The following is a 12,267-nucleotide window of genomic DNA, read 5'->3' as shown; positions in this document are numbered from 1 at the left end:
TACATAAGGAACTCTAGGACAGCCAAGACTACATGGAGAAAGTCCCTGTTTCAAAAAAATAGCAAATGTCTATCTGTCTTAAAACAAAAAGAAAGAAAGAAAGAAAGATAGAAAAAGAAAACAAAGACAAAAATAAAACAAAAACCCCAATAAGTCAAAAATACTAAAACAAAGCAAAACAAAAAAAGCACACAAGAAAACATGGAGTCTGTTTTGTGTTAGCATGGGGCCTGTGGTTGATACATTCTCTATTGGAAAAAAACTGATTTTCCTTTTCCTAGTATCAATTGCAAATGGCTTCTGATTTGAGGGTAGGACTTTGTATCTATCTCTTCTTATTGTGTTGAACAACATAGTTTTTTTTATAATCAAAATTTAAAGATAAGAATTCTTGAAACTGTCTCCAGACATTTCAGACCATCAGTTATAACTCGTACGTTTAGATTGTTTAGATTGTTAGATTGTTGTTTCAGTTAAACACTTCAAGATATTTTCTGTAAATGCCTCTAAAGAAACTTTAAAAAACTTTTTATTGATACTTTGTGAATTTCACATTATATACCCCAATCCCACTTGTCTCTCAGTCCCTCCATATGAACCCTCCACCCTTCCAACCCACCCCTTCTCCAGGAAGAAATCAAAAAATTACAAAACAAGCAAGAAATATCTCATATGGAAGCTGGGATGTGTCACACAGTATGCCCTTTTGTCCACACTTGCAAATGTTCATTCCAGTGAGTCGTTGGTGTGGTTCAAGGCCGCTGGCTTCTGCTATACAATCTATCAATACTGGATGCTCGCTGGGACTCCTCAGGTGGCCTGTTGTTGCCCTGGGTCATGGAGATCCTGCAGCTTTGGATCTTCAGGACTGCCCCTTCACAGGCTCCAACAGCTCATAGATGGAGTAGATGTTGGAGTGGACCAACCCAGAGCCCTGGATCTGGGCCTGCATGAAAGTTGAGCTGATCAGGCCACCAGCTCTACTGCACCCATCCACCAGGGCCACCTCTCCCCCTATGCTTAGGTGAGGGACTGGCAAACTCTCCCACACCCATGCCATCAGGGCCACTTCTGCATGACACAGGCAGAGGCCAGGTCCAGCTCTCCCATGGTCACGCCGTTAGGGTAAGCTTAGCTTACTCAGCATTAGGACAGCAACATGGCTCCAGGCAGCAGCCCAGACTACTGGCGTCTACATGGAACTTTGGTGATAAAATAGGCCATAGACATTGATACAGACCCCATGGACCCAGACATGGCCCTCTGTGGCAACATGGGCCCAGATATCACCATGGTCTCAGTTAGTAGCACAGCCTCCTCCCATCAGGCTGTTCTTCACCACTGTTTCTGCCTCTCTTCATAGTGCACAACCTTTTCTCTTTCTCTCCCATCTCTCTATCACATACTTGCTCATTGGCCTCTGATTAGCTTCTGTCCATCCAGGCTGCATTGTAGCCTCAAGTGCATATATTCCTTAAGGATCTTTTCTTTTTTACTTACTCACTTTACATCCTACTCACTGACTCCCTCCCAGTTACCCTCTCCCACAATTCTTCCCCCAGCCCTCACCCCTTCTCCTGAGTGGGTGGGGGCCCCCAGGTATTCCCCCACCCTGACACTTCAGGTCTCTATGAGGCTAGGCACTTCTCCCACTAAAGCCAGACAAGGCAGCTCAGCTTGAAGAACATAGCCCACGTACAGGCAACAACTTTTGAGACAGCTCCTACCCCGCACCCCCAGTTCCAGTTGTTCAGGACCCACATGAAGACCACATTGCACATCTGCTACATATATTCGGGGGAGACCTAGGTCCAGTCCACATATATTCTTTGGTTAATGGTTCAGACTCTGAAAGCCCTAAAGGTCCAGGTTTGTTGGCTCTGTTGGTCTTCCTTTGGAGTTCCAGTACCCTCTTGGACCCAAAATCCTTCCTCCCATTCTTCCATAAGAGTCCCCAACCTCCATCCACTGTTAGGCTGTGGGTGTCTGCATCTGTCTGAGTCAGCTGCTGGGTGGAGCCTGAATATACACTGTTTTGATATTTAAATGATACTTAGAGGGATGGTGGCAGGAAAATGCCCAAAGTCTCTCCTGTACTGACTCGGCTGTGTTCAAGGAGCAGGGAGCCTGTGTACATTCACAGAAACGGCACTGTGCTTCCTAACACAAGTAGTCTTGGTTCGTGTCTGAGCAGATGTGTGTACTCACGATCAAGGCTCAGATGAAGCTGTGTACTGCACCCTGGATGAGCACTGTCAGCTCACTACTGGTTGTTGTCTTGTTTGACTTTGAGTTAAATTTTGGTCATTACGTGTTCAGAAAGCTTTGCTGTTGCCAGATGTTTTGAAAACCTCATATTCAACTACATAATTCCACCTGGTTATGACCCAGAGTTTAAAAGGCTGTATAAATCTAAGTAACCGAAAGGTAATTTGAAGTATTTCTGCATTTGTGTAGGTCACCTGTTAGAAACACTTGCAGATTTGGGGTCATAGAACCTGTCCGTGTTATACGGAGGAACACTGTATATGTCTAACAAAAACACATTTATCCAGAAATAGTCTCGTTTTTAACACACAGTGCATTAGTTTTAGTATGGTTTTAAAGAACTTGTAGAGAAGTTATGAGGGACAATGGGAGACACAGCAGGCACAGCCTCAAGTTCTAGTTCTAGTCCTGTTTATGTGTGAAGTTGTACAACCAGAAAGTTTTTCTTAAACGTGTTTTTTTAAAGCTGCATTTATTTAGTGCGTGCACATGTACCTCAGTGTGTTTGTGGAGGGCAGAGGATAAGTTGGAGGAGCCTTGGGTATTGACTTGGCAGGCTTGGCAGCAAGTGCCTCTAGCCCTTTGCTAGACCCTCAGAAATGTGTCTTACAAAGCTCTTTTAAAATAAGATACATAACACAAAAAAATCAGTTTTGTTTGTTTGTTATTTAAGTGCTGGGGATAAATCCCGGGGCCTCATGCACACAGGCAAGCACTTTACTAACCGGGCTATATCCTTAGTACCAGCATTTACTCTCTGAGAGTGTGTAATTTCAAGTATAGTCACAATGTTGTAAATCACCCTATCTAATTCCAGAGCATTCTTGTTATCCTTTAAAGACATACTACCCTTTATTCCTGCTAGCTGTCACTCTGCAGTTCTCCTTCCCTACTGCTAATGTACCTTCTGTCTCTGTGCTTCCCCCCATTCTGGACAATTCCTGTAGGTAGAGTCTGATCCTTACTTTTCTGTATGGCTGTGATCTGTTCTGTGTATATGTTTGCATATACAGCACACTACCTTTGTTTACCCATTTATCAACTGAGAGACATTTGACTGATAGGAGGACATGTTTATTTATGTATCAAGGTTTTGTATGTTTAGTTCTGTTAGATATATAGCTAGGATCATGTAGCTGATCACATGATAAATTCCATGTTTAACTTTTTGAGAACTCCAAACTGTTTTCCAAATGCATTGTAATGTTTTTACTCTTAGTGACTCAACTTTGTCTTATCTATGAAAAGAAAGGATTCAGTAACAGTTTTGCAGGGAGGAAAGTTTGAGGTAGAATGCACAGGTTCTAGGCCAAAATGCTTTCTCTTATTGTATTCTACATATCTTGTATAATGTTTTCCCTAGAAATTCGAGGGAAGCAAAATTAGTATAATCAAGAAAAATTTAGAATTCAATAAAATAAAAATGATTCAAAATTGAGCATGTTTATCACTTTTATAATATAAGATTAGTAGCTGAATACATTTTATTTTATTTTTAGATTTTCAAAAAGTTTTATCTGTATGGGTGTTTTGTCTGCATATGTATCTTTAACCTGTTTGGATAATGCTCTTTCCTTATAGAGAAGCTGGCGGAAGCTCAGCGCAGGTTTGCTACACTTCAGAATGAGCTTCAGTCATCACTGGATGCGCAGAAAGAAAGCACTGGTGTCACAACATTGCGGCAACGCAGGAAGCCAGTGTTCCACCTGTCCCATGAGGAGCGTGTCCAACATAGGAATATTAAAGACCTTAAGCTGGCCTTCAGCGAGTTCTACCTCAGTCTCATCCTGCTGCAGAACTATCAGGTGCTTAGTCTTCCCCACAGAGTGGCTTTGTGAAATAAGACTCCAGGAAGGAGAATTACCTTGGTGTATACCAAATCCCCTAAAGACTGAAATCATCTTTATTCTTGAGGTTCTTGGAATTTAGATATTTTTGTGGAAAAAAAAAAAAACCAAAAACCAACAACCATGTACTAGAATTAAAACTATTAACAAGACTTGTTTTTTAAGGTGTGTGTGTGTGTGTGTGTGTGTGTGTGTGTGTGTGTGTGTGTATGTGTGTATTTTATAGGGATAGCTCAGCAGATAGAGCCCTTGCTGCTCAAGTCTGAGCACTGGAGTTCAGGTTCCCTGAGCCCATATAAAAGCCAGGCAGGCATGGCAGCCCCCTGTAATTCCGGCATATAAGAAGCAGACAAGAATTTCTCAAAGAGTATGGTTAGCCAGACTAGCAGAAGCAGAGAGCTCTTGACTCAGCAAGACAGCCAGCCTCAGTTATATAAAGTGGATAGCAAGTAAGGAAGATACTCAAATCAACTGTGAGCCCATACACACTTGGTTAAAAAAATAATGTATGCAGTTCTTAGGGGTATCTTTTGACTGAAAGACTGGCAGTTTGCTTCATATTTAAACTCTTCAATGAATAAAAATAAATGTCTGTCACAGTGTTGGTTATGTTAATCTTTCTATTCCTAACCAATAGCTAAAGTTCAGAAAAGCAGTGGCTCTTTTTATAACAGGCATTAATAAAACAAAAGAAAGGCAAGTTTCTAAATACAAAGTACTTAAAATCCATTCTACAATGATCACGTTGTGAATATGGGTACCTTTCCCATCAATTTCATAGTTTCTTTCTTCCTTTAAAGATTTATTTATTTATTTTGTATATGAGCACACTGTAGCTGTCCTCAGAACACTAGAAGAGGGCATCAGATCTCATTACAGATGATTGTGAGTCACCATGTAGTTGCTGGGATTTGAACACAGGACCTCTGGAAGAGCAGTCAGTGCCATCTCCCCAGCCCCATAGTTTCTTTGATGATTCAATGTTTTAACGTTCAAAGAAGAACCCACTTGAGAAATAATTCAGCAGAAAAGTAATAATGTGGAAGAAATAAATGATAAATTCCCTTGTTTTCATTAGATTCCCCAGTCTGATCTGAAACCTGAATTCCTCCTGCCTTGGCCTTCCGAGTGCTTGGTTAATTAGACACACACCTAGGCCCCTTTTTTGACATATTTTTCTATAGCTTTGTAATTTAATTTTTAAAATTCATATCAATAGCTAAATATTAAAGAAACAAAATACTTTCCCATAGGTTTTTAATTTAGTCTTAACTTAGTGCTCAACTGTTCAGAATACTTGTTGCTCTTCTAGGGAACCTGAATTCATTTCCCAGTAGCTACACCAGAAGCGTCACAAGTCTCTGCTGTATGAAAATAATTCTATTTACAAGTCTTAAAGTTCATATATATATATATATATATATATATATATATATATATATATATGTTGGCGTGCCTGGTGGTCTGTATGTACATTGCATGCGTGCAGTATCCATACAGACCAGAGAGTGCATCAGGTGCTCAGCACTGGAGTTACAGGCAGCTGTGCCTCCCTGATGTAGATCCTGGAAATTGAATCCAGACCTCTGCAAGAACACCACATATACTTAACCACTGAGCAATCTCTTTAGCCCCAAGAATTGTTCTGTTTTAAAATGAGGAAGAAAGGAAAAATTTAAAGCCATATCTAGGGTTGGGTAAAGTGTTTTTTATGAAAACATAAAGAACTGACTTAAGATTCCTAAGACAAAAGTAAAAAGGCCAAGTTTGGCCACACTGGCCTGTTATCCCAGGTTTGGGGAGGAAGACAAGAGGATCCTTCGGGAGTATTGGCTCGCCAGTTTGGCCATATCGGTGAGCTCCAGGTTCAGTGAAGGAAAGATGGAGAAATCTACGCACATGCATGAGCACATACTGTGCTGCCTGCAACCACAAACACGCGCACACACACACACACACACACACACACACACACACACACACACACACACACACACCAGTTTCATCATGCATATGGTACAAGGAATAGATTCTAACAAATGCACAAGAAACCTTAGCAGACACAGACGGCCTCACATAGATCTAATCAGGACCTGCAAATTCTTGCTCTCCTGCCATTTCAGATAACGAGCACAAGTGAGCACAAGTGACTAGAATGTGGGAAAACGCAGTCTTTTGATTCTATAGAAGGTGAAGGAAGGTGGAACTTCCACCACTGTCACTGCCCTGTGCTGTGGTCCTTTCTCCTTCTCACTTTCGTCCCGAAGCTGAGATGAATGGAAAGAAAGCAAAAGTTAAGAGACCTGGATACCTATCTGCTGTTCTCACGGTGTTCATGCCTGTAGGAGGGAACATGCTCTTCTTTACCATTTGAAAAAAGAAAAGAAAGAAAGAAAAAAGAAATAAGAAATGACCCTCTCACACACACTCACAAAAAAAAAAGAATTAAAAGAAATGGATTCAGTCAATGATGAACACAAGACATTTCCTTTTTTTTTTTTTTTGTTTGTTTGTTTGTTTTGGTTCTTTTTTTCGGAGCTGGGGACCAAACCCAGGGCCTTGCGCTCGCTAGGCAAGCGCTCTACCACTGAGCTAAATCCCCAACCCCACAAGACATTTTCTGAAAGGACTCTTTTGGCTAAAGCAGTAAAACAACCCATTTTGAAATGGTTATATGTGGAAAAGTTGGAAATAAAAATGTTTGGAGCTTAGAATTTTCAATAATTTACTTGGACGAAAAATAATGTTCCTCGTGGGCTTCTGCCTTGTATTCTGTGACCAGAGAGCCTTACCGCTGTGGGCAGTGCGGGATGCTGCTAGGAATGTGCTGGTGCTCCCGGGCTCTCAGAATGCGCTCCGTCAGCTCAGTCAGTGTCTACTGCTGCACTGTTTTAATCTTCTTTATTGATGCCACGAGTGATAGTTGTAATTCTTTTTTCTTCCTGTAGAATCTGAATTTTACAGGGTTTCGAAAAATCCTTAAAAAGCATGACAAGATCCTGGAAACATCTCGTGGAGCAGATTGGCGAGTGGCTCATGTGGAGGTGGCCCCATTTTATATATGCAAGAAAATCAACCAGCTCATTTCTGAGACAGAGGTACAGCACCCACTTGCTTGCCATATGCGTTCAGTCTTGTTTGTGTGTATTTTAAAGAAGTAGTTCGCCATTTTGTTCTGCAGGCTTTTGTAAACTGCTGGCTTAGAGTACATATATTCTTATTTAAGGTCTTTTTATTTGCTTATCAGTACACTTATTAAGAGGCTAGCAAGACATTACACACATGCGTATGTATGCATATCCCTTTCATTTAGAATAACTTACACAGAACTTGATCATTTCTCTTTCAGGCTGTGGTCACCAATGAACTTGAAGATGGCGACAGACAAAAGGCTATGAAGCGATTACGGGTCCCTCCGTTGGGAGCTGCTCAGGTTAGAACTTGCTTCCAGAGCTTGTTTCCTTTTGCATGTTTAATAACACAATATTGTTGTCTGGTGTCGTTACCTTAAAGGGCTTTGTAAGGAGTTGCTACTATTCTCATTCAGAAAAAAATTAGGTTCTAGGACCCAGGCATAGTGACACATGTTTTAATCCAGTGTTTAGGAGGCTAAGCCAGGATAAGAAAAGAGGGGGGTTGGGGGGGAGGAAAGAAGGAAAAAGTCGATGTGAGCCTTCATATCATAATGAGCTGCAGAGCCTTGCCCCTTTCTCTTAGTGCTGCCCTAGCTCCCTCCCCTGCGTGTTCTTATACAGACCTGCTTCTTAGTATTATCTGCTGAGATGAAGCTCTTTGTTGTTGTTCATGATATGGGAGATTTAGATGTACTGGGTTACAATATAGCATTTCCAAAACAACAGTTATCCCCTATAAAAGAGGACGGGGGGTGCTATTAAATGCTATTTATATAGCATTGAAGTCATATCTCTGTCTCATAAAACCTGTCTCAATAAATAATTTTTATCAGAGTATTTTATGTGATAACAATGTATTGAAATTAATAATGAAGAGTTTATATCTAATAACCAACATGTATTAAAATTAGAATTAATGTTATATTTAACAGGAAAACACTGAGATTTCCCTTACAAGACCAGAAGCAAATTGTATATTCAGTCTTAGGACTGTCATTAAACCCTTTCCCGGTTATTATAGCCAATGTGATAAGGTCAGAAAAGGACATAAAAGGCATTCAGGTTAGAAAGAAAGAAGTAAAACTGCTGGAGGTTTTGTTGTTTTGCTGTTTTGTTTGTTTGTCATCAGTGACTTGATGATCCATATAGCTACCACAGCTAATCGGGTTAGTGAGCTTCAGAATACAGTGCCAGTTTACAAAGAATCAAGTGTGACTGCACATCAAGTACAATTGACAGTAACAAACTTACCCAATAATGCCACCGAAATAGATGCAAAAGACCTTTACGTTAGAAATTACAGAACTGAAATAAACTACAGGCCATTTAAATGAAAGACATGTTGAGTTATGGCGTATTGGGTAAGCTCAATTAAGCCGTTTCTTAATTTTAGATGTATAGAATAATCCATCTAAAAAACTGTCAGTAGGGGTGGAGTGTGTGTGTGTGTGTGTGTGTGTGTGTGTGTGTGTGTGTGTGTGTGTGTATGTGTGTGTTGGTACACTAGTTTTAAAATTCATGGAAATGCAAAAGACCTAGAGTTAGCCAGTATATCTTTGGAGCAAATTAAAAGATTGAAATATTAGCACTACCTAGTATGAAAATCTGTTAAGGCTGGAGTAATCAAGGTAGGGCATGATAGACAGTACTTCATTGGGATGGGATAGAATCTAAACAGAGATGAACATATGTATACATCTAACTTTCAGTACAGACATAAAGCCGGCCAGCAGAGGAAGAGTAATGTGTTCCACAAATAGCCGGGCAGTTGGATCTCTATGCAAACGAGACATGAGCCTTTATTTGTGTTTTATACCGCATATCCCTAGACATCACGTGGACCTAAAGTAAACCTAAAACTAAAAAGGTTTAGAAGAAAATATAGGAGACAAGCCATGGCAATCTCGGGAGACTCAAAGGCTTCTTAGAAAGGACATCAAAAGCACCTCATCTAAGTCATCAACAGATCCTCAAAAGACTCTGTTAAGGAGAATGAAGTGTATTAAACTAGGAGAAAATATTTATTAAAATATGTTTGGTAGACAATATATTTTACTGAGGACATATGGAGAACACCAATACTTAGGAGTGAGAAAATAACCTGAACTTCGTCAGTGCTGTGCAGGTGGAAAATGAGAGCAAGGCCAGGTCCACAAGGTCAGCGGTCCTGACCATCGAGACGTGCAGACTAAACCACAAGAGATGCTCACACCTATGCTTAGAGGAACAGAATCCCATCTCCTCTGCTGCTGATGGAATAAAATGATATTACCGTTAGCATTTAGTTGAGGAGTTTCCTAAACAGTTAAGTGTATATACCATATGATTGGCTGTTGTATTTCCTAGGTATTTATCCAAGACAAACGCAAGTGTATATCCTCAAAAAGACGTCTATATAAGTTTTCATAGCACCTTTATTCATAATGGCCAAAGCTGTAAACAACTCATGCCCATCCGTGGTAAATGGATAAACAATTGTGCTGTATCTGAACACTTCATTTCTACCCAACCTGAAAATAATGTGTTGATACATTCCACAACGTATGTGAATCAAGAGAGAGAAAGAAGGCAAATTTCTAAAAAGTATATACTATATGTTACTCCATTTACTTAATACTCTAGAAAATGTAAACCAGTGAACACCAAAGAAAAAAGCAAATCAGGCTGGAGAGATAGTTCAGTGGTTAAGAGCACAGGCTGCTCTTCCAGAGGTCCCAAGTTCAATTCCCAACACCCACATAGCAGTTCACAACTGTCTGTAATTCCAGCTCCAGGGGATCAGAAACACTCACACAGATATATGTGCAGGGAAAATACTAATGGACATAAAATAAAAATAAGTAAATCTTTTAAAAGAAAAAAGAAAGAAATCACTGGTTCCCAATTAAGCTGCTATGGTGGAGATTAGGTTTTGGGTAGAAAGGAAAGAAAACAAAAAGGGGCATAAAGAAGTTTGTAGGGTAGTGAATGTGTTAGTGATTTGGTTTTGTTCACTTCCCTTTACTACTTCCTATATAGCCGAGGCTGGCCTTGAACACCTGATGCCCTTGCCCTTACCTCTGGAGTGCCCCACCTACAGACATGTATCACCATGCCTTGCTCAAATACTGCCTTTGATCGTCTTCATTGTGGTTATGACTTCATCAATATCCATATGTATGAAATCTTGTAAAAATCTTATCATTTTATACTTTAAATCTAGTGTGTGTGCAATTCCTTGTATGCCAGTGAATTCAGTAAAACAGTATTTTAACAAAACCATAGACACATCACAGTCAGACCGATTAAAAGAGAGAGAAAAGCTATAAAAGCTCCAGAAGAACAAACATAGAACTTGTGCTTTAAATGTATATAGTTTATTACATCATTTATATGAGAATAAAACCTTAAGAGGAGAAAATTAATTTTAAAAATTCAAGTGTTTAAGAATGTGTTTAGAGGAGGCATGAGGAAAACATGAAGTGGTTTTCAGTGAGGAGGGAAGGTGCGCAGTAAGAGCGGAGGGACCTCTAAGAGGGTGGTGTCTAAAGACAGGGCATGCACTGCCTGTGTTCACTGTACAGCCGTGTCTAGCACTCTCAGTGGTGATAGGCATCCTTCTGTCCAGAGAATGTAGAGTGCAATTGTTGAAACTAAAGTAGCTTTAAGAAAAGATAAGTTACTGTCTTCCTTCTAGATACTTTCATTCTGAAACTGACAATACAGCTAGCTCTTGTGACAAGTAATTAGAGTTTCGATGTGGTGTATGTGTGTGTGTGTGTGTGTGTGTGTGTGTGTGTGTGTGTGTGTGTGCCTGTGTGTCTGTGTGTGTGTGCGTGTGTGTCTGTGCATGTGTATGTGTGCCTGTGTGTCTGTGTGTGTATGTCTGTGTGTGTGTCTGTTTGTGTGTGTGTGTCTGTGTGTGTATGTCTGTGTGTGTGTCTGTGTTTGTGTGTGTGTGTCTGTGAGTGTGTGTCTGTCTGTGTGTGTGTGTGTGTCTGTGTGTACATATGTGTGTGTTTTAAAGGTCTAATTAAGTTTACTCACTTATCCTTAACACTAAAAAATTCATGTTTATATCTCTGTCCTCCATCTCTTAAAAGAAATTTCTGTTTGCTTTAGAAAAAAGGTAATTTTAAGGTCAGTTATAGATTTAAAATCAAATTATGACAAAAAAGAATATAATTGTTCCTTGCACTAGAGGTTTTTATGTGCCCATCTCTTAAGAACTCTAGCACAGTTTAAAAGTTGTCATTTGACGGGCTGGAGAGATGGCTCCAAGGTCAGGCATGCTTGCTGCTCTTGCAAGGGACCCTATTTTGGCTTCCAGAACCTACATAGGAAAGGCAAAACCACCTTAACTCCAGTCTCTCTAGCCTCTGTGGGTACCTGAACACCCATGGTGTACATAAACTCAGACAGACACATATACATGTAAATAAAACAATAAATAAGTCTTTACATTTTTTATTTAAGTTTTCTCAGTATAGTTTGTGTTCTTGTCTTTTCATTATTCATATTACAAAAGAGTAAACTCAAATTGAGTAATTCTGACCTTCAAAATGTAGAAATAAATGCATTTTATTTTTATAAAATTTAAATGCATTCTAAATCATTTAGAGAAAACCTACTTCATTGTATTAATCTGAAGCCTAAGATTACCATCTTATTTCATGACACCTGTTTCTCTCTCCCCATCTCTCTGTCTCTTTTCCTTCTTCCCTCCCTCCCCTTTCTCTCTCTCTCTCTCTCTCTCTCTCTCTCTCTCTCTCTCTCTCTCTCTCTCTCTCTCTCGCTCCTGTGTGTGCGTGCGTGCATGCGGGTGCATGTGTTTTGACCAGAGGTGGAGACTGAGTGTGTTCCTTAGTCCTTTTCCAGCTTGGTTTGGAGACAGTCTCCTAGTGAACCCAGAGCCCAGTGTTTTGTCTAGGTCCACTGTTCAGGGAGGTCCAGAGATCTGTCTGCATTTGTCTACATGGCACAAGTATGCACTGTGCCCAGCCTTTTATGTGGGATCTGCCTGACTTTTTATATGGGTA

At 40.1% G+C, this 12,267-nt stretch overlaps 1 protein-coding gene across 1 annotated transcript in view; it reads left to right on the top strand.

The window, feature by feature from the left end:
* Positions 1-12,267, top strand: part of Xpr1 (xenotropic and polytropic retrovirus receptor 1) — a 139,317-nt gene that overhangs the window by 84,359 nt on the left and 42,691 nt on the right. The window contains 3 exon segments of the mRNA NM_001105992.1: positions 3,850-4,073; positions 7,064-7,213; positions 7,465-7,548. Coding sequence (NP_001099462.1) covers positions 3,850-4,073; positions 7,064-7,213; positions 7,465-7,548 — 458 coding nt within the window.

This window comes from Rattus norvegicus, chromosome 13 (assembly GCF_021556685.1).
Source record: "Rattus norvegicus strain SHRSP/BbbUtx chromosome 13, alternate assembly SHRSP_T2T, whole genome shotgun sequence".
In the NCBI taxonomy this organism is placed as follows: Eukaryota; Metazoa; Chordata; class Mammalia; order Rodentia; family Muridae; genus Rattus; species Rattus norvegicus.
This window is presented reverse-complemented; position numbering and strand designations above follow the sequence as displayed.